This window comes from Andrena cerasifolii, chromosome 10 (assembly GCF_050908995.1).
Source record: "Andrena cerasifolii isolate SP2316 chromosome 10, iyAndCera1_principal, whole genome shotgun sequence".
NCBI classification, from domain to species: Eukaryota; Metazoa; Arthropoda; class Insecta; order Hymenoptera; family Andrenidae; genus Andrena; species Andrena cerasifolii.
The window spans coordinates 9,096,541-9,117,613 of NC_135127.1; the positions used below are offsets into that span (position 1 = coordinate 9,096,541).

At 50.0% G+C, this 21,073-nt stretch overlaps 1 protein-coding gene across 5 annotated transcripts in view; it reads left to right on the top strand.

The window, feature by feature from the left end:
• The window catches only part of LOC143373614 (uncharacterized), a 60,232-nt gene extending 39,639 nt beyond the window's left edge, over positions 1-20,593 (top strand). Inside the window, exons 2-13 of one of the 5 annotated variants that reach the window (XM_076821006.1) lie at positions 5,831-6,038; positions 9,528-10,031; positions 10,114-11,056; positions 11,558-12,499; positions 12,871-13,125; positions 15,589-15,773; positions 16,494-16,742; positions 17,374-17,535; positions 17,709-17,994; positions 18,571-18,874; positions 18,952-19,102; positions 19,938-20,593. In XM_076821006.1, coding sequence (XP_076677121.1) covers positions 5,877-6,038; positions 9,528-10,031; positions 10,114-11,056; positions 11,558-12,499; positions 12,871-13,125; positions 15,589-15,773; positions 16,494-16,742; positions 17,374-17,535; positions 17,709-17,994; positions 18,571-18,874; positions 18,952-19,102; positions 19,938-20,198 — 4,404 coding nt within the window. In that variant the 5' untranslated portion in view covers positions 5,831-5,876 and the 3' untranslated portion in view covers positions 20,199-20,593. Of the gene's footprint in view, positions 1-5,830; positions 6,039-8,025; positions 8,642-9,527; positions 10,032-10,113; positions 11,063-11,557; positions 12,500-12,870; positions 13,126-15,588; positions 15,774-16,493; positions 16,743-17,373; positions 17,536-17,708; positions 17,995-18,570; positions 18,875-18,951; positions 19,103-19,937 lie in introns of those variants that run through there. The other 4 variants (XM_076821005.1, XM_076821008.1, XM_076821009.1 and 1 more) reach the window with 4 other exon arrangements.
• The last annotated feature ends 480 nt before the right edge of the window (positions 20,594-21,073 follow it).

Below are 21,073 nucleotides of genomic sequence, written 5' to 3' on the forward strand. Positions count from 1 at the left end.
GCGGCGCGGAACTGAAACCGGCAAGAGCAATCCGGCGGTTACGAGCTCGAAGGAGAAAACCGACGTCCACCTCTGGTCTCGTCAGCGTCCGTCCGGCCGAGATTAACCGTATTAATCACGCTAATAAACAACAGCGGCGTCACGGATATAATTCTATTTGAATTCTCTGTAGAATTCAATTTCAGCCCCGGAAGCGCCAGTGAATTAGCGCGGACCGCAGCAACCTCAGGCCAATAAGAGACGATCGCTGGGACAGCATCAGAACGACAGTCTAACGCAGCTCCACAGATCGAGAAAGGTCCGCTTTAACGGGCAACGCGTCTCTCGCTCGATTTTCCGTGGGATTCGCTGGACGATTGCGAGGGCTATCGCGGGATCCGCGGACGTCGCTTGGACATGACTCGATCTTGAACGTGATCTTGGGAGAAGGCAGTGCGTACGCATCGGAGCGAGAAGCGTGCGGTCGGACGCAAGCTGTGCTCGCTTGTCAAAATGCACTCGTTGCATGCGTCATTAATTCGCTGGCAGTGGACAGGTAGCAGGGTTACAGCACCGATCCAAATCGCTCGGAGATTATCGTATTACGAAGGGGAATGCGTAACCTGTCATCGTTCTATCCGCTGGATCCTCAGGACTTTTCCTCGACGCTTCCAGACGCTTCCCTCCCCCCGCGAGCCCCGGGTCGGGATAAATGGGGCAAAAATTTCCCTTGAAACTGATTAAGCGGGGCTGTTACGGCTTTCCGAACGAGACCCAGTCCGCTCGATCGTTCCGCGGATAAATTATCGCCATCAGGCTGAGGAGCGTTTAACGCGACGATATTTCTCCTGTCATTAAACCTTCGAAATCCCAGCCCCTTCCGTAAGATTGTTTCTAGGAGGGATTTATCAAGCACCCGGTAATTCATTTCAACTTCTTGTTGCGCGAATTTCTGCGCTGCATGCTGCGGCTCTATCCCGAAGCGGTGCAGGGAACGGGAAGGGAGCTCATGGAAAATGCAGTTTATAATTTGGTAATGGATGGCTGGTGAATAGAACACGATAGGAAAGTAACTAGTGCCAGAAGAAACTGAGATTCGAGCCCATCTACGAACACTCGAGTTCTAGCTTCATTCGAGGGTAAGGGGGACCCCATCATGAAGCCACTAACAAAAGACAAAGTTAGGAATTTTTTTGTTCGTATAATTGGATTTTTCATGTAGTTTTGAAGCAATCTTTATTTTGCGAGAAAAATTATTTTTTTATGAAAAATTGTACGAAATGGCTTCTCGGAGCACTGCAAAAGGTGACCCACACTCCCGGGAATGACTGGATCCTCTGGGAAGGAAATACAAAAGAGATATATAAACAGGAATGTATTATCTTTGACCTATCGTAGGATTTTCTCAACATTCGAATTATTTTGGAAATTATAGCAGTTTGAAGAATTTACTTTAATTTTATACATAAAATTTTGCACTGAAATGCTTGTAAAAAATCGAATAATTGAGATATTTAGAAAATCCTACTCTACGTCAAAGACATTCGAATTATTTTGGAAATTAGAGCAGTTTGAAGAATTTACTTTAATTTTATACATAAAAATTTGCACTGAAATGCTTGTAAAAAATCGAATAATTGAAATATTCAGTAAATCCTACTCTACGTCAAAGACCTTCGAATTATTTTGGAAATTATAGCAGTTTGAAGAATTTACTTTAATTTTTAACATAAGAATTTGCACTGAAATGCTTGTAGAAAATCGAATAATTGAAATATTCAGAAAATCCTACTCTAGGTAATATATTCCTGCTTATATATCTTTTTGTATTTCCTTCTCATATGATCCAGTCATTCCCGGGAGTGTAGGCCAGTCTTTATGCAGTGCTCCGGGAAGGCATTTTTTTCGCCGTCATATTGTACAATTTTCCACAAAAAAAAAATTTTTCTAGCAAACAAAAGATTGCTTTAAAACTATATAAAAACTCCAACTCCTATATTTTCATTTACGCGAACAAAAAAATCCCTAACTTTGCCTTTTGTTAGTGGCTTCAGGTTGGCAGCCTCCCTTAATTTAATTGCCAGATGAGTAACACTGCAGTCTTTACACCCCTCCTGCATTCTGTAGTTAATGAAGTCGTTGGACCCGCGAAAGTCCTCTCGGATCGAGCCTCGGAATCGCCGTAGAAGAGATTCCAGCCGCCTTGGATGGAACGCAGGGGATGTAACGGATCATCGAGATTGCAAACGGTACTTTATTCCTGGCCGGCGTGCTTGCAGCTCTCGTGCATGTTAATGCTCCACTGGTGTCACTACGGTTCTTTGTCCTTGACGAATCGTGCGCCGAAGAGTACAGGTCACAACCAAATCGCTCTCGTCCCTGCTGGATCGAAGCCACAGTTGCGACCCGTTCGCGGGGATCCACGACGATTTTCACGGTGGGAAGATCGTCGTAACGAGCAGGTCATACAAGCCAGCCTTGGTGTCTCTTCCCCTGGCGTTCAAGTCGTTCCTGGTACAGCAGATCCATTACAGCAGCGGTTAAGGGTTAAAGAAAGGTGGCCCCGGCTGCTTCCGGAACTGTTGGCGACAGGGCAGATTGATCGACGCCCGGACGGTCCAGGGGCAAATCGACGAGACGTAGCGCAGGTTCTTGTCGGCCATTCGAACGTGTCCTGACCATTTCAACTTCGCCGAGAGAGGGAAGCCTGGAAGCACCGTGTCTCCTCGTTCCAGCGCGATGTTACGATTTACCACGGCACCGGAGGGCGGAAATGAAGCAATTAATCAGCCAAGTGAATCCGTTTGTCCCTTCGCAGCGGAAGGAACAAAAAAATCGGGGGACGGGAAAGGAAAGAAGAGAAATTTAATCAACGTTTACGCTGCTCGCGAGGAGGCGTCGCCGTTTGTCTTGGACACCGTGTAATCGGGAAATGTAGAGCCGCGGAACTTTCATTTAACGGACGAATAAATCAATTCATTCGTTCGGCACTAGTTCCCTCGCTAATATTCCGTCTCATACTTCGGCCATCCGTTATTTCCCTCGCCCGCGTCGACGTTCATTTTCATCGCGACAGCTTCCCCGCGTGTCTCTGGGAATCGGGCCCCTAAGTTCCCGCTTCCCCAGCCACTCGCTCGAGAACTGGACGCGCTCTTCTTTGTACCAGAGAAGGGACGGCTCCTAGACTTCGTCCGAGGCGAGCCCGTCGCGACCGCGCTGCGAGTATCGCCGGCTAATGTCGACGACGGATAAAAGCGAGACCGGAAGCCAAGCAATTATTCAGTCGAGCGGCCAGCTCGGGTCAATTGTTCTGATTGCGTACACGATGGCCGACGTCGGCAGGAAAGCACGGTCAGTCGGATTAACCGGATCGATGCTATGGAATCATCCACCGAGTAGCGTTTATAATTATCAGGCTACTGCCTGTCGGGGAAGGGAGGGCAAATGTTGCGGGATCCATTCTTCACGAGGCTGTTAATCGATAACGTGCAATGAATGACGTTTAAGAGGTTACACCTACTTACAAGGAATGATCCCGAACCCGGGAATTCAAAAAATTCTGACACTTTGCGAGTATGTAGGGAATTTCCTCCTGATTACAACGCAATTTTTGTTTGCCGCCCAAATTCACTCTAAGGGGGTGAAATTGACCCCTTAAATTCCGGCTATTTTCTGATTTTGTGTTATAAATCGCGAACTTTAAGATCTGCAAGTTACCAAATGATAGTCCTAATTAAAAGAAGTAACTTTTGTCTTGAAACTTTTTTTTTATCTCGTACAGATTGCGAATTAAAAAATAAAATCAGAAAATAGCCGAATTTTCGCGGGGTAATTTCACCCCCTTAATGTCAATTTGGGCAGCAAACAAAAATTGCGCTGTAATCAGGAGGAAATCCCCTACGTATTCACAAAGTGTCAGAATCTTTTGAATTTCCGGGTTCGGGATCATCCCTTGTTAGTCAGGCGGCCGAAATGAGGCGAATATTTGTGAATTTTTTGTTGAAAAAGCTGCAGCGCATATTTTTACAGGAGTTTTTGCACTTAAAAGAGTAACTTAGAGAACATTTGGTAATTTTTTTGTAGAAAAATATTTACGTTTTTAATAAAGTTACAACCAAGAAGCCCAAAACAACTTTTTAAAAAGGCTTCTTCGATGTCCGTTGTAACTTCATTATAAACCTGAATATTTTCTACAAAAAGTTACCAAATGTTCTTTAAACGTTGTTCTTTTAAGCGCAAAAAGGTTCTGGAAAAATATATGGGTCGTATATTTAATAGTAACAGTCCTGGGGATTTGTTGACTCTTTGTTACTGAGAGGTAACCAGAAATCAGGGCTCGATAAATGAGTCCTATTGGCGGGATAGTTAACTTTGGTTAAACTAGCTTTCCCCGCCATTTGTCTACTGGGTAGAGACCCATTTTCCCAGCGTGATCCCGTATTGGAAAGGCGATCCCCTGGGCGCAGAAGTTTCGGGCGGGAACTTCGCGCGGGGAAATAAAAATCGCCGAAACTTCGAAACTGCACGCGAGGATTTCGTGAATTTCAAATGTCTTCCCTACTGAAAAGAGCGGGGAATATTCCGGGACGTGATCCCCTGGCCTCGAATGAAATTTCCAAAAACTAACCGACCGTGCTCGCCGCTGAAACCGCTCGTATTTTTATCGCTGGAAAGCAAACTAGTTTCCAGAGAGACCTTCTTGTTCCGCGGTAGTGGATGGAAGACGCGATAAAACGCCCGGTATTAATGAAGTTGGTGAATTTATTCGTCGGACCCGAGTGACAGTTCTCCCTTCGTTATGGATCTCCTGACATTTCAGTCCACCCCTTGATCTTTCAGAACGAGCGAGGCGAGCTTCTCGGTCGAATGCTGTATTCGAGCGCCTTGCTACTTTGCGGAAACGTTTACGCTGAATTCCAAATCGAAGATTCTATGGAAGAGGCTGCTGGCTATTTGAAAGCATGTATAGCTCCGGGCGATGAGTGGGATCGTACACAAGAAGTCTGGAAAGTATCGGAGATTAAACTCATTTTCGAGCTTCCTGCAGCCGGATCATTTATTCAACTCGTTCTGATCAAACTTTGTTGCAAGGAGCAACGTTAACAATAAAGCACCGTTCCCCCGAAGTAACTTACAGCCGTACACCCTTCGTTAAACTTCACGGAACACCGTGGGCACTTTTCTCCCGAGGCTATGCAGCAAAGGGAACGCGAGATGTTTAATTATCTTTTTATCTCGCCCTTGAGGTGCATCGCGAGATTGCGTTTCGACTGTGCTCTATAAAATTTACTAGGTTTCCCTCTAGCGTGCAGGCACGTATACACGGTGCCCCTTTAAACAATCCAGCAGTGGTAATAATATTTAAAATTTCATTTAATTAAACACGTCGCGGTGTAGATTACGAGCAATCGCTTTATCATATTTCGAAGTAAAAATCGCACGATGATAGGTCCACGGAGGAAGATGAAGGGTAGGGGTCGACTAAGCTAGGAACCACGTTCCATCGGCTAGATTTAGAAGAAGTGATTTAGGAAATCGCGTGTAGCTACAATTCCAAGTGAATCCCGTTACGAGCCACTCTCACGGCGCGCACCGTAATTCGCTAATTAAAGCAAACGGGGCAAGTTGAGGGCGGTGTCTTGCGCTGGAGGCAAAGTCCTGGGAGCAGGAGTTTGGTCACTCGGGCCAGAGACACCCTGTATATCTGGAGTAATGTCCCTCCAGAGGATACGCGGCTCGGTCGTGTAGGAGGAGTGGTTTCTCATGCGATGTTGCACACGTGCAGCACGAAACCTCCGCTCGCTGCCGGGTTAAGAATTGGCCGATTACTATTTCACCTCTTTCCTTTCAGGGTGATGATGTAACGGGACTTTCGCTGTCGCTGCAGTGAAGCAACGATGTCCGCGCAATGCAACCGCTTCGTGCAGAACGCCTGGAAGAAGGAGCTCTGTTCGAACTGCTTCAAGCCAAGGGAGGAGCACACCCTGCTGGAGGAGACGCTCAGGTTGAACATCGGCAGGGCTTTCGCGCACGTCCGGACCGATAATCTTAAGATACAGGTACCATTCAACGTCATCCACGCCGACATTAGAATATTAGAAGACAGGGGAAGCTTCCCCGCAAGTTCCATTATTTTTCGCAATTTAACTGGAGCGCCTCTAAACGCCAGGGCACACAGTACTCTATCCTGCTAGTATCCTGCATGTAGCGACGTTAGAAACTGGAACGGACTCGCCTCCTCGCTCTCTCCGGCGAAATTATGTCTGTTGCTCGGCGCTCCGAGGAAGCTGATGTAACTTTAAGGGATTCGCTCCGTTACACCGTCGCCACTTTATTAAACGTTGCTCTAAACGCGAACGAGTCCCAGGCGGATGCCCGCGGATATGAAAAAGTTCGGAATGGACTTGGGAGTTGCGCGGCGCACCGTCGTGAATATCCTACGGACCGGTTCGAGTTGGCTGGCAGCTAACTCGGCGAAACGCTCGGTCGTTTCGCGGCGACATTTCGGTGCGGCGGGTCTAACCGAATTACTGCAACGGCCGGGAAATCGGGGCCGCTTAATTGGTAATGATCTCTGGAAACGGCGGGGGAAAAAACTGGCCGCGGGACGGGCGTAATCGGGGCGCGCGCGGAACTGGGTTAGAGGAGATACCTTCGCGAGCAAGATCAAGGGGGCGGGAATTCATTGAATTAGCATTCTGGGAGTTGATTATCAGCGCGAGTGGCCGGAGCTAACGGGGACGGTCGTAACCGTGCCGCGCTGGCCCGTTATCATTTTACACGCGTCGCTTTACCGCCGAGAGGTCCTGGCGTCGCGATCGACGAGGAGGCTCGCTAGCCCCTCGTCGCGGCGAACTGTTTGGAGAACTCGTAGCCGCGAATCGGGCGGCATTATGGCCGCGGTATCGAGTTTGTAAAACTGGGTCGTCCGAGTAAGGGACTGGCGCTTAGAGACCCCGCTGCATCCTCGCTGGTCGAGAGCATGCCTCGCTCGCGGTAAGAACAGAATTTATGGCTAACCGTGCCAACTGTAATGCATGTTACACCGATGTCCAATATACTTTTTACGCCCAACGGTAAAATTGCGCCGCGCTCCTCCGTCGCGCAATTTCTGGAAACTTTTCGCCCCATTACTTTCCCTTTCGGTGCAACGGGCTTGTATCTTCTCGTTCCCCGTTCTGCCTCGCCAACAGGATTTAGAATACGGCATCGTTACGTCGCTGGTATCTGCCAGCAGATTTTGGAATTAACGGAGGGTACGACAGCTGTTCTTCGGTTACGTTTCTGGTACCACGAGCTCGCAGACGCGAGTTCCTTCGGAGAATTGTTAAAAAAAAAAAGATGAATCACGCGACGTCCACCCCCGTAGTCGACAGTCCCGCCTCGTCGGCGTTAATATTCCATTCAGGCTCTGCAACTTGAATCGCGGCGAGACGATCTCATTGTCGGGGAATTCTAAATTTACATGATGCATGCGTCCACGTCACACGGCGACAGGGGTGAACGCTTAATCGCCTGAAGCGCACACGCGTGCATCCGTTCCCGAGAGGGTAGGCGTCGCGAGGGTTTCGCGACAGGCGTGGGCGCGTTCTTCCGAACGAAAGCGACGTCCACCCACGCGGGGGATATTTTTAAAAAAAAAAATTCTCTCTCGTGTCTCCGGCGAACGAAAGAAAGGGGAGGAAACTTCTCGCGACGCCTCCTCGCGATTCATCAGCACCGATCACTTTCACCGGCATCTAATCGCGCGACTTTTTCCGCGTCGAGAAAATAACGCGCTCGGGACGGGTTTTCTCGGGCGGGAGCCGGGGAGGATCCGCAAGTGTGTCGACGGCATCCGGTCGAAAGGATCCCGTCGAAGGAGAGTATCCTGGTCGCGTGACACCCGCCGCGGAGAAGTGGGCGAGGTCGCGGCGAAGAGAAAGAGGGGAAACGAGCGATTGCTATTGGGAAAACGAAATCGCGGGCGCAGAAATGCAGCTCGCGATTCTGCCGAGTGGCCGTTTCTAATGGAATTCGCGGCGTCATTCGGACGACGCAGAATATTCTAGATCATCGTTCGCTGACTCGTGTCATGAAACTGGAGCGATCGGTATAGGCTGGCCGCCTTTAGGCAGCCCCCGCGTTCGCGGAAAGTCGATAGTCCGCGCTTGCAGGCTGTGCTCGCCGACACGCCGCCGAGTTACGGAATTTCGAATCGGGGCCTGGCTGATATTCGCTGAATTATTCAACGAAGGTTTCTTTAACGCGGCGATAAAAAAAAGGGACCCCTCTGCCTGACGACCGTGTCGTCGATTTAACCGGGAGACGAAATTTCATTTCCTGGCGGACTGCGATAAGGCGATCTGCCGTCAACGAGAGCTGCAGGATCTTCGGACCAGATAGCCGGTGGAAATTCTTTGGAGCCTGAATGAATTATCAACTGGATTACCGGGGGGGGTACAGTGTCTCAAAGGATTGCAACTCGGCTGAGCCGAAGGGATCCCCGAGTTGCTCTGCTCGTAGCAGCCCCGACGATGTCCAGCAATAATATTTAATTCCTTCAGCGCCGCTGGATCGAAAGTAAATCTGGAAATTGGATGGCGGAAACTTGCCGGAGGGAGAGATATCTGCTCGACGCTGCTGAAGGCTTTAATTCATGCCTGCCACTTGGATCGACTTGGTAAATGCGTCCTGAACTATTGGGTCCGCGAGAAAGTTCTGTCGCTCTTGTCGTTTATCGTTCAGGATGCTCTGGCCAACATAAACACGAAGATCGATCGGTAGCGTTACGACCACTGGAGACAGCCTGCTCCATTTCCATGAATATCCTTGGATAAATAAGTAGCTTTTACATTAGGTGCTCCAAGTGGAACGTAAGGTCTGCGACGGTGTGCATTTGATTCCTCTTTTTTAGGATTGACATTTGAGCTCCGAAGAGACTCATTACAGCGACTTTCACGTCGGCGATATGTGAGGGAACTGTAGATCCTATCAGCACTCTCTGTGCGCTATCACGTGCTACATGTTAAGACAATTTCGCGAGTCGGGTAGATGACTCGATTAGCAGTCGCGTAGCTATTTCTGATTTCCTTTATCTTTCCATTAAAAGGAGCAGGTGGATAAATGTATCGCGCCCGCTGATTAATAAAAGCAGTAAGACCTGTACACGATTGTATTGCCGGGTGTCCAGTAATGGGGCCATTTGCTTTGTAGTTTGAAAGAAGCGGCAATGAGATTAAGGGGGTTTAACACGTTGGAAAGTGTTAAAAATCGGATTTTTTTTATACATATTTTCATAGATTCATGTTATAGAAATATTATAAATCAAGAATTTTTAAACACGTCATCAAGACTGCTTTCAAAAGCATTTGAAAAACAAAGATTTGATTACTTTTATATTTTTTATTTACGGTAGAAATGTAGTTTAATAAATAGAGGAAAGTTTTATTCCGTTATTATAATTATATTCGTCGCAATAAATTCTTGAAAATCGCTGAATTTTTCGGCGCGCTAACCGGAATGATCCCTTGAAATCCTTAAATCATGCGCGTTTTCATGGTTCTCAGAGTATCCTTCGGTGCAAGGGGGCCTTCCAGAGGGACCAGAAGAAGAAGAGCGTCGCGTTCCCGGAGTGCCTGACGGAGATAATCGGCTACGGTGGCGATGACTTTCTCTCGGACGGCGAGGAGGAGGACGAGCAGGATTTCGTGGAGTCCTTCGGCGCGGACGATGACTGGGCGCCGGACAGCGAGGAGGAGCGCGCACTGGGTAACCTGACGCGTGCCAATACGAACTTTAACACCATCACTGCCAATCTGACGGAGATCGTGCCCGCTCACGAGACGAGCAAGTCGACCGCGGCGAGATCCTTCGCCTCCCTGATGCTGGGAAGGATACAGAAGGACTCCGATGGCAAGAAGACCACCCTGCTGGTCTCTGTCACTCCGTTCGGCGGCGACGAGACGCTGCCCACCGCCAAAAGGCCCAGCGACAAGAAGGCGAATGGCTTCGCCAACGGCGTCGCTAAACCCCCCAAGCACAAGGTCGCCGAGAACGCTGATAAAACGGAGGTTAGTGGCTGATATCCCCATCGGTCTTCCACCTATTGCTTTCGTTACAACACGGCGTACAGAATCTCGTTGCTTCTTGCAGATCACGCTGAAGAATGCGAAGAAAATCGACGTCGAGGCGAAGAAGGACGAGAGGAAGGAGCAGAGGCACACCGCGGCGACGGAGAAGATCGTGGACATGCCTCTGATCACGCCCAACAATCTAATTTCCGTCGTCCAGAGGAACGAATCAATCGGCGCCGATGACGCAAAGGATAGAACGAGAGAGGCTAGTGTAGACAACACCGAGGAGAACCTTGAAGTGGCGAAATTAGATAAGAAAGCGGGCAACGTTGCTCGTAGTTCCGCTACGAAGAAGCCGGACAACGAGAAGCTCAAAGTACCAGTTCAGCCTGCGCAGAACGGCACCAAGGGTGAGTTGGAGTTTTCCCGAGTGACGAGAAAATCGCCAGAGGTGTCTGGAGCGAGGAACGATGGATCGGACAGGGGTATCGAGTTGTCTTTGACGCCTCTGGCGAGGAGCGACGCCGAGGAGGCAGCCGAGAGCGACAGGCCCATGCTGGCTCGAGGAAAGGACGGGAATAAAGTCGCAACGTCCGCCGATAGCAAGAGCGTGAACGAACACCTGTCCCCTGAAGCGCGGAAAGTCGAGGGCGAAGCTGCACCGACAGAGAAGAAGTTCAGCTTCGAGGAAAGTCGCGAACTGGCCGGGGAACCAGATGGGAAAGCGGACGAGGAGGAAGTGACTGAACCGCCAGCCCTTCCGAGAAGCCCGCCACCCATGGAGGCGAGGCCTCCTCTTCAGGGCCAGACCAGCAAGCCAGCGACCATAACCACGGAGCCTCGACCGTCTTTCCTTCACGGCGCTGTCAATCTTGAGTTGAAAGTGAAGCCTGCGGTGCCTCAGAAGCCGATAAACTTCTCCAAGAGCTTCACCGCGTCCTCCGAGGGAAACGGCCAGCCAAAGAAGACCTACGCGCTGCCTCCACCTTTGCTTCAAAATGCCGCGAGCAGATCTGCTCAAAGTACAGGTGAGAGACACTACGTTTGGATTTAAAAGAATTTCCCCTAAAGATACACTTCCGCGGGTCCCTTGTTGCAGCGTCACGGTAGTCCACCGTGGCTGTAGAGTGTAGTTTCGAGTCTCGTGTTTCGATGGACAATGAAAAGCCAAGTCGTTAGCGGGTCCCCCCTAGGTAGCACGGTCCTCGGAGAACTGGTGGCCGCACCACGTGCAAACTCACGATTCCCCTTCAACTACCGGCGATAACAGGGCCGCGTTGTTTATCCTGATCACCTAGAGTAGTACAGAGTGCCCGGTCCAAGTTCTCGATTATACTCAGGGCCATGTTAATTCGACGATTAAGCGACACCCGGTTTAGAAACTCCGCGTGCTCCTATGAGATACTGTAATTAGACATAAGGAGATCGCGAGACCTGGCTAAGCCAGCCCTGTAATTAGTCGAAACGAGCCGGCGTATAACGCCGTCCAATTATCAACGTTCACGGTCGCGACTAATTCTCAGGTCCCCAGCCGCAAGAGCAGGCGAGCCCGCCTCGGCCGGCCACCAAAGACAAGTCCGAGGAGCTCGAAGCTGCAGCCACGGGTCAGAGTGCTTCGAGAGATAGGGACCAGCAGGAGTATCAGATGTCGCCGGCTCAGAATCCCGCAAAGTCCGGCTGCCAGGAATTCGGAGCCGCCGCGAGATCACCGGTGCAGGAGCTCGGGACGTCGAAAGCTTGCCCGGGAGTCAAGGCAAAGGCTGCAGCTCCTTTGAGCGTGGCCAGAAGTCAAACCGCAGACGGCGGAGATAACGAGAGCCTGGAGGAAGTAGCGCTGGACGCGCAGTGCACGACGACCGAGTCGATACGATCGCCGAGCAAGAGAAGAATGGCGCCGAAGCCACCGGCGGCCGATTCCGTGGAAGAATTGGCCCCGAGTGCCTCCCTGTTCGCCAGGAATCCTGGGGCGAACTTCAAGTCCGACTCGCCGGTGGTCAGAGAGAAGGAGAAGCGAGAAAGGGCCTCGTCTTGCAGCCCGAAGTTCCGCAAGGCTGTCTCGGACCTGCCCGACCCCACCAGCGCGCAATCCTCGGATCCTGCATCGAGAAGGACGATATCCCTGTCGCAGGACAGCCTGACGAGTGGCCAGGAGGTGAGGGAAGAGAAGAAGAGAGGCAGATCGCGTTTCTCTTTGAAGAGATTCCTGAGGATGGGCTCGAGGAAGGACGTGGACATGGTCAGCGGGCACGCGTCTAACGGGAGGATCGACGAGATCCCGTCGACGCCGCAGCCCAAGCCGCGCCTGGAGATCATCCACCCCCTCGAGCTGGACGGCGCTGCCGTCGAGGTGGTGGGCAACGATCGGATCAGCAGGATAAGCGAAGATCAACCTGATTCCTGCGGGCCCAGAAACGACGCTGGGAGAGCAACTCGATCGCCGTTGTCCGCTGCATCACACGCTGCCGGTGAGCCTCCTTTTTGCTACTCGATCACTGGCCAAACGGTGGCTTACAAGGGAGATTGCGGGCGCAGCAGACCGTCGGTGTCTCCTTAGTCTTCGATTTCATAGACTCCCGCGATATATCCTGGCTTTCTCTGCGCTTGGTCCGCGCAGGCATCCGCTTTTCGATTCTAATACCCTCTCTCTAATTAACAATCCGCACCGCAGATAATACTGCCGCTGCCCCACCTCGCCCACGCTCTCTTTGGGGGCAACGATTAATATTCGCGCGTGGACCACCAACGCTCTCGACCCGTCTGGCCGCTTAATTAACAGAAGCGGCGCGTTAAAACTACAGGGATCCTAACGTGGCTACATTATTCGATGTTGTTTCAGTGAGACCCGGAAAACCACCACCACCGCCGAGGAACCAGTCCCTGGAGGATTGGTCGAGGCTGGATCCAGCCAGCAAACCGGTCAGACCACCGCCGCCACGGGTAGAGACCAAGCAACTGCCTCCGAGAAGCGACAAGTCGTCATCCAAATCGCCGTCGTCGTCCTCGTCCACGTCCTCGACATCGTCGTCCTCCTCGTCGTCGTCCTCGTCCTGGCAGCCAGCCACGACGTCCGACTCGATTTACGCGAACCTGGGTAAGTTCAGGCCCATACAATGTAACTAATGAAACCACCGGCAAGTCTCGATGTTGTAACAGCCATACTCACACGAATCCTCGCGCCAGCTGCTTCCTTACGAATTACATACTTTCTTGCGAGTGTACGTCCGAACCGGGAATAATCCTGTAACGCTGGATAACGGTGGTTAACTCTCACCCCTCCACGGTCTCTCGTTCTTCTTCTTCGTTCCTCGTTTCGCCGAGTCGACGCGCGCCCGTCGCCAATTTGGCGTCTCTTTTATTTTATTTTTATTTTTTTTCCTCTCAATATTACTTCTTTCCCTCTCTCTCTCGTTTTAAATGCTACCGTTCGTTCTCTCGCGCTTCGATTAACGAGCAGGAAGGTCTCGATGGAAGGTTTGTCGAGGAAATATTGCGAGATATCCAGGCTGGAACCGCGACACAGCGAACGCTACGATATGTACTTTCCGTCTGTTTCTTTGATCCTCTGCTCCGTCTGTATGCCATACGCGTTTTTTGTACCCCACGACTAATGTTTCCGAAGACTATACTCCGCTCTTTCGACTAACTACCTTATAGAGATATTATGCGCTTCCGAGGTTCACGATCTCCTGTGATATCATCTTATTGCAATGTTAACTGTGCACCGCGGAGCGAGACGGGAGTCGACGCCGCTCGCGGTCGCCTCGCAATCGCGATACGATAGTATTTTCGATACAGAAATTTCACCGTTGTCTCGTCGAGTCTGCCTCTGAAGAGGCGAGGAGTGCGATCGAAAAGTCTGAGAATGGCTGGCCGAACGAAACGATAAGGGCCGATTGCGAAGCCAGCTGATACCAGCCGGCCCACCCCGTTTGTAAATAGAAACGAAACGATCAAGATGCTGTAACCTCGAATTTCTGTGTCTGAAATAAACGTTTGTTGCCTGAAAAAAAATACACCAGAGAGCCTTATTTTCTTGGACACACAATCTGTTCGTTGCACCCGTCGCGCACTGATCCTCGCGGAGTCTCGTCTGTCTATCGCAAACTACGGCGGGAGCTTCGCGCGTGCTCCTCCATCGACGAACGGAACGGAGGCCTCGACGACGTGAAACGACGAGGCGAGAAAGGAAACGTGATCGATCCCCTTGGTAATTGTCATTGGATTGGTCCGCTTCATCGTTAACCGCATGCACCGGTCAACACTTGCGTTCACAGGCTACCAAGGGATTCATTGTATCTTCCTCTACCCTCCATCGTCATAATCGTCCTCCCTGTCTCACTTTCGAATTTCCCACTGACCAGTTTCACCATTCGCGAGAGGCCAGATTCAACGGCCACCTATATCCAACGCCTTTCTTTCCCTTCGGGCAAGGAATCGATTTTGCTTTGCTCGACAGCTAGGGTAGCGAGGGTGCTCCTCTCCTGTATCTAGTCTGCTGTAAATAGTAAACGCCGCTGGTAGCACGTCCGAGCGTGCACCGTCGTTGCGCAAGGTTTCCTTAACCGCCCTGGGTGCAACTAACGCCGCATGTATTGATTGCATATTAGCATCGTGCTCCCCCTTTAGTCTAGCCCTGATAACGAATGCCTGCCAATTCCAGGATTCCCGATGATCGCGCAGCAACCCCGAACAGCACTTAATTCGACGTGTTTCCCTCGGAATTTATAGAACTCTATTCAACCCTTTAGCCGTGCAATTACTTTCGTGGGGGATTAGGATACTCCGCGTGCCTCCAATCGCTTACAAATTCTCTGCTTGATCGATTACCTAGCTTTAATCAAACGTTGCTGTATCAGTTAGACCTGTGCTACCTATTTTAATTACAAAAATACACGACAGATTCCTCTTGGCTAAAGGGTTGAATAGATAAAGGGATTCTTCCCCGACGCACTTCAGCTGTCTCTAAAAATAGGCGTCTTCTTACTCGCTGCAATCTCTCCGCACGACACCCAGACACGCCGATCATGTACGCTTGACCTGTTAACTAGGGAAGAAGGATAAACTCTTTGCCAAAGTTTAATAATAAAAACGTGCAAATATACTATCGCGTTCAGAGATGTTTCTGTTCCACGATGACCTAGTTAACAGGTCGATCGTCACGCCTGTAAACTCTGTGGAAATGGCCTCCAAAAGCTGTCCGATTCCTGACCACCCCCGTGGAATTAACGCTAAATTATCCTCTCCATCCCACCCTCGACTTCACGGTGTCAATTAGTTTGGACGATTCGTTGGATCCGCGCGATAATCGTCGCAGGGCCGCGAGACACGCGAGTCGATGGAATGATTTACCCCGTCGTCGCTTCCTCCCCCTCGCAAGAACACCCCGCTCTGCGTAGGTACGTATGGAAGTGCTAGCCGCGGTCTATAGTATATTAGTGGAGCGTGAATATCGTCCTCCTAGCACGCTAGTTACGGTAGCTAGCCTGTTTTGTGACATGCCTTGTGTCTTGTGGTACTAACCCGTGGCGCTTGACGATGGCGGACGTGCCTGCAGCAGCGGAGGATGTTACAGGTGAGGTGCGCAGCTCGCTGGCACCCTCGAAACCCCAAAGAACCGCCAGCATGAGGGACCAGGCGACCTCGCAGCCGATCCTCAAGAAACACGGCTCCTCCAGCCAGGCCCTTAATCAGGATTACGAGGCCGTCGCGGTTACTGCGCCACCCACCTCCGATTCTCTGGTAATGCTACTATTAATGGGCTTTTAACGATTTTTATGACCCGCGGGCGAGTGTACAGGCCGTTGGAAAAAAAGTGTTTGAAAATTTAGCGGGCAACAAGGGAAGCGAACCACCCCATTCCTCTATCCTCGGGAGTTCTTACACTTATGATTAGATGACCGTCGGATGTCTAATCAGCCTGCACTCAGTGGGTGCTTAACTCGAGAAAGATGTTCCCTTTTATTTCAAATTTGTTTCTATCGAAGAAGCACTTGGTGTATAATACTTAAGCACCAGTGCAGCCTGAGTTTGATGAACTTTCATTCCGCCGATACGGGTGGAAATAAATTCTCGAACGCCTTCGCTTCAACGCCCTGTATATCTCCTTTCGTGAAATGGCTTTGGGATCGAGGTACCGTCGGAAATGCCGGAAGATATCGCCTACGGATCGCGGCGAAGACTGCTAACGATATTTCAAAAGATTTGTGTTCCCGCTAGATGGATATTTGCAGCGCGAGGAAGTAGCTGATTTTTTTATATACTAGTTGTCTTAAACGAAGCGCTCCGCAGTTCCGCGCAGAGTCTACGAGTCGAAAGCGACGACCACCTCTCTCCCAAACGAATTTCCACCAAAACCGTACGGAGAAAGCGATTTCGCTTCCGTACGAACGTAATCGCGCGAGCATTGTCGCCGCCAGCTGATCACTAATACCCCGCTGTGGTTTCCCTCGACTTTTCCAGACGTCTAACGACAGTCATGTTTACGAGTGCCTTTCCAGCTCGCCGGAGTGCGACTCGAATCTCGAGCTCCGACACGGGAGCGGATCCCATGTCACCTGCAAGAGGAAATCCGACAGCAACGCGATGGAGCTCGCTGCGGAATTCAAATTTCATCATCAGACGTTCGTCAGATCGACCTCGCTACCATATTGCGGCAGCGAGACCGAGAGCGAACTTTACGCCCCGTACGGTTTTTACACCGGCGATGAGGTACGATTCCTCGGGTATTCCTTCGCCGTGGACGTGACGGTGTCGACGGTTCCATAAAATACTGCTCCGCCGGGGAAAATCGGCCGAGATACGAGTAGCAATTTGTGTGTTCCCATCGCATCGTTTCCGTAGATCTAGCTCGCCTAACCGAAAAGTGCTTGGAAGCTCCGAGTTGCATCGGTTCGACAAGCCCGATTCAAGCAGCTTCGAAATTCTCGCTAGCACGGATTAGCTGCACAGTGGGAAGTATAATCGAAGAGTGGTAAACGGGAGTTACTAAATCGTAATAGGGTTGAGAATTTCACCCCCGAGTTCACCGCGAAGTGACACGAACTTTACGGTTGACCCGATGCTATCAAAACACCGGGAGCAATCGATCGCGGCGAGAATTTACAGTATACGGGAGCTGATAAAATATTTGCACGCTTCTGTTAAACGAGTTTCCGCGCGGGCGGTCAGAGGGGATGCGCTTCGCAGCGATTTTATTATCCCGCGGTATTCGCGGCAGCTTATTGCTCGGGCAGAAGTTCGGCGACTTTTCTTGTTTAATAAAGAGGCTTAGGAAGAATTTCGCTCCGGGGGTAGTTCGGTGGACGGCGTGGAATTTCTGACGGAGTTTTTTGAAACGCAGGGCCCCGAGGAGGACCAGGACTGGAAGAGCAAGGACGACGAATTGAGGATAAGCCGATTGAGGCAGCGCAGAGGCCGCAGTATAGTTCATCGAAGCCTCGAGGACAATTATGGCGCCGTGGTGGTCGCGAATCACGAGGCTCTCGCCCAGTTCCTCGAGCAGGTACACCTCGTCCTCTTTTGTCCAGAGAAATGAAGCGGGAAACGATTTGTAACTTTGCGGCAACAGTCCAGTAACTCGGTTATCTTCGTGTACCGCGATTCGATAACGCTCGTTAAACTGCAACGCCGAAGTTCCGACCGCGGAAAAGCCATTTCTCGTTTCATCTGTTCCAGCTGAACCAAACGCCCCAAGTGCCGGCGGGGCTGCGGGCGTTGAAAAATACGAATCCCCGCCTGAGCCACTTCGGCCTCGATACCAATACGGCGACCAGTGTCGGTAGAAGAATATTTTATTCGGCGACGTGGAACGAGCTGAACGTCACCTTGTGCGTCTCCTTCGATCTGGCCGCACACGTGTCGAGGAAGGAATTTTATTTGGCACCTATAATCGAGTTCATAGACAGCGTGCCGAGGGAAATTACTGACAAGGCGTGCCTGTCGGGGAACAAGCAGCTAGAAGGTACTTCACTGTCATGCTCCTATCGTTCACGAGGGCCACTTATCTGACAAAGCTTCGAAACTGGTAAATCGGTACTCCATACAGTGCCTCCATCATCGTTACGGTAGTTTATTTTTTTTTTTATTAAGTGAGAGAGATCGTGGGACAGATTTCTTCAAGTTCTTGGGCACCACTTCGAAGAACCTCGTCTTATTAGCTGCCCTAATTACAGTGCTCCGCTTAATCGAGTTTAACGAAACACGGGGGAGCGCTTTTAAACTTTATAATCCGCGGATATTACGCCGCGCCCGAAATGCTGGTGAATTTTAAAGCCCGTATGCCTGCTAAAGATTCAACGGGGTATTCGTATGGCCCGTTGAAAATTAGAGCACTCTATTCGGTAAATAGAGAGCCATTAATAGCGCGCTTATGGAAGCTAATAGCTGTCGCGACAGCTATGGGCCACATACTCGTATATACTAATCTGCCTTTTACTGTTATTCACTATTCATTCGCGTGCTGGTGTCGCGAAATCCCCTCCGCTCTACATTCCAGTTAATGCACCCGCGAGAGTATCGGCGCATTCGTTACTTACAGTGATCGATCGAAAGCACTTTCCGACGAGAAAAAAAGGAAAGAAAGAGATGACGTTTTCACTTGCAGCGACCGTGTCCGTGCTGCCCCGTTTGCAAGTGAACACGATACAGTCGTTTGGCGGAACGGTCCGAGACATTCACGACGAGGGGATAGTTCGAGAAGCCTCGTTCGTGCTCCTTCAGTTCGTCACTGCTTTGAAGAGCCTCCAGGCACGAGGGATCGAGGAGTCCGCGAGGAACCTCAGCAACCTGGTGCTCTGCAGGGAGGACAAGGAAGCCTGCTACAAGCTCTACCTTCTTCAGGGGTCGGTAAACGCGTCCGAGAATCCTGCACCGTGCTCCCTGCCAGTTGCCTCGCTCATTGCCCGACGATTTTTCGCAGATTGAACGTAGACACGAACGAGGAACGCGGCGAGGAGAGGGTTTCTTTGTGCCAGTGCGCGCTAGTAGCGCTTCAGCAATTGAATTTAACGAATAAGCTGCCGCTGATACAGGAACTACTCATGAGGGAGAAAGCAGTCACCCTGTCTCAGGTAAGAGAGATCTGACTGATTCGCGGACAATTTTTCAGAATTCTTCAGCTTCCCGTGAAGAGTCGCAATCGTTAGACTGAGGGAAAATGGGGGACCCCAGCTTGAAGCTAACAAAAGACAAATTTAGGGATTTTTTGTTCGTATAAATGAAAATATAGGGGTTGGATTTTTTAAATAGTTTTAAAGCAGGCTTTATTTTGCTAGACAATTTTTTTTTTTTATATGAAAAATTGTTCCAAATGGCGGTGGATAAAATGGCTTCCCGGAGGAGTGCAAAAAACTGGCCCACGCTCCTGGAATGACTGGATAATCTGAGAAGAAAATATAAAAAAGATATACATGTAAAATGAAATAAGTTATCTTCCACCTGGCGTAGAATTTTTTGATATTTCAATTATTTAATTTTTACAAGCATTTCAGTGCACATTTTTATGTAAAAAATTAAAATCAAATCTTCAAACTGCTATAATTTTCAAAATAATTCGAATTTTGAAAAAATCCTACGCTAGGTGGGAGATAAAATATTCCAGTTTATATATCCCTTTGCTATTTCCTTCTCAGGTGATCCAGTCATTCCCAGGAGTGTTGGCTATTTTTTTTGCAGTCTGGAAAGCTGTTTTATACAATTTTTCATAAAAGAAATTTTGTCTAGCAAAATAAATGTTGCTTTAAAACTATATAAAAAGTCCAAGCTCTATATTTTCATTTATACGAATAAAAAGTCCCTAACTTTGTCTTTTGTTAATGGCTTCAGTGTGGGGCCCCCCTTAATATAGAACGATAGGGTGCACTTGAACAAAGGGGTACAGAAACTGAATAAAAATGTCTGCTTCAGGTGAAATCCGTGCTGGAATTTTCCCTGTGGGGTCCAGCAGACGTGACCCTCGGTGGTCCCCGCGACAGGGAGGTCACCCTTCAAAGATGGCTCGACCTGGAAAGGGCCAACGTTCTTCACGCCCTGGTTAGGACAAGGGCACCCCTCACTGTCACGGATGAATACCAATTGCTATTCTTGGTACGGACCAGCGCAAAAATCATGGGTGAAGCGTCGTTGCTCTTGGACGAGCAACGAAACCGCCTGTCTAGGATTCGCTAATCTCTCCGGTGAAAAAGATCCACGCGAAACGAACTGATGAAGATTCCACGAAGGGAATTTTATCAGAACGCAGATGAAAAGGGTAGGAACTAGTGCACGGCCGACTCGGTTGCTTAGAATCCCAACGATATACATACAGCGGTGTACAGATTCATAGAAATCCATCGAATATCGTGATTATTACGCGCGGCTACTGTTACCACGTACGGATCGAAGCACGTGCCAATGCTCAAACAAAGTGAAAGGTAATCACGTAGGACGATGCTCGATCCATGGCTGTTTTATTAAGGATTCCCCTGCCCGTGTGTTTTATACATAATTACATGCTCATCGTTAACAGCGAAACCGTGTAATCTTATTAAAGATTTGTATAAATAAACGTTCGATAACGACGCCTGGCGCATTATTCCCCCCCCCCCCCCCGTGTGCAACGTTCGCATAGAAAACACGCTGGTTCCCATCCAGTGGATTTCATTATCCCCGAATCCTGCTCTTTCCGCCAGATTCTATCAGAAGCAAAGGAATCCGATCATCAACTACCATCAAGTACAAGCACCTCGCTGTAAACTCGCGTCACGGAATCATTTGTATCGCGTGTAGACACGGCGCGAGGCAGCCGTGCCCCACCATTTATCAACGTCGCGTGGCGGAATCCGTGCCAAGTATCCGATACAACAAATTCCGTAATAGCCACGCACGAAATCGAACGCGTATTACCGGTAACGCCGCGGCGACGCAGCGGCCCGGGCCGATAAATCGATATCGGCGTTGGCGAGCAGCTTTCGCAGCGGAGGGGTGGAGGGCTGGTTTTACACGCACCCCCCCCCCCCCGATGCATTTCGATCGACGAATTAAAAATCTGGCCGCGTTCCCGG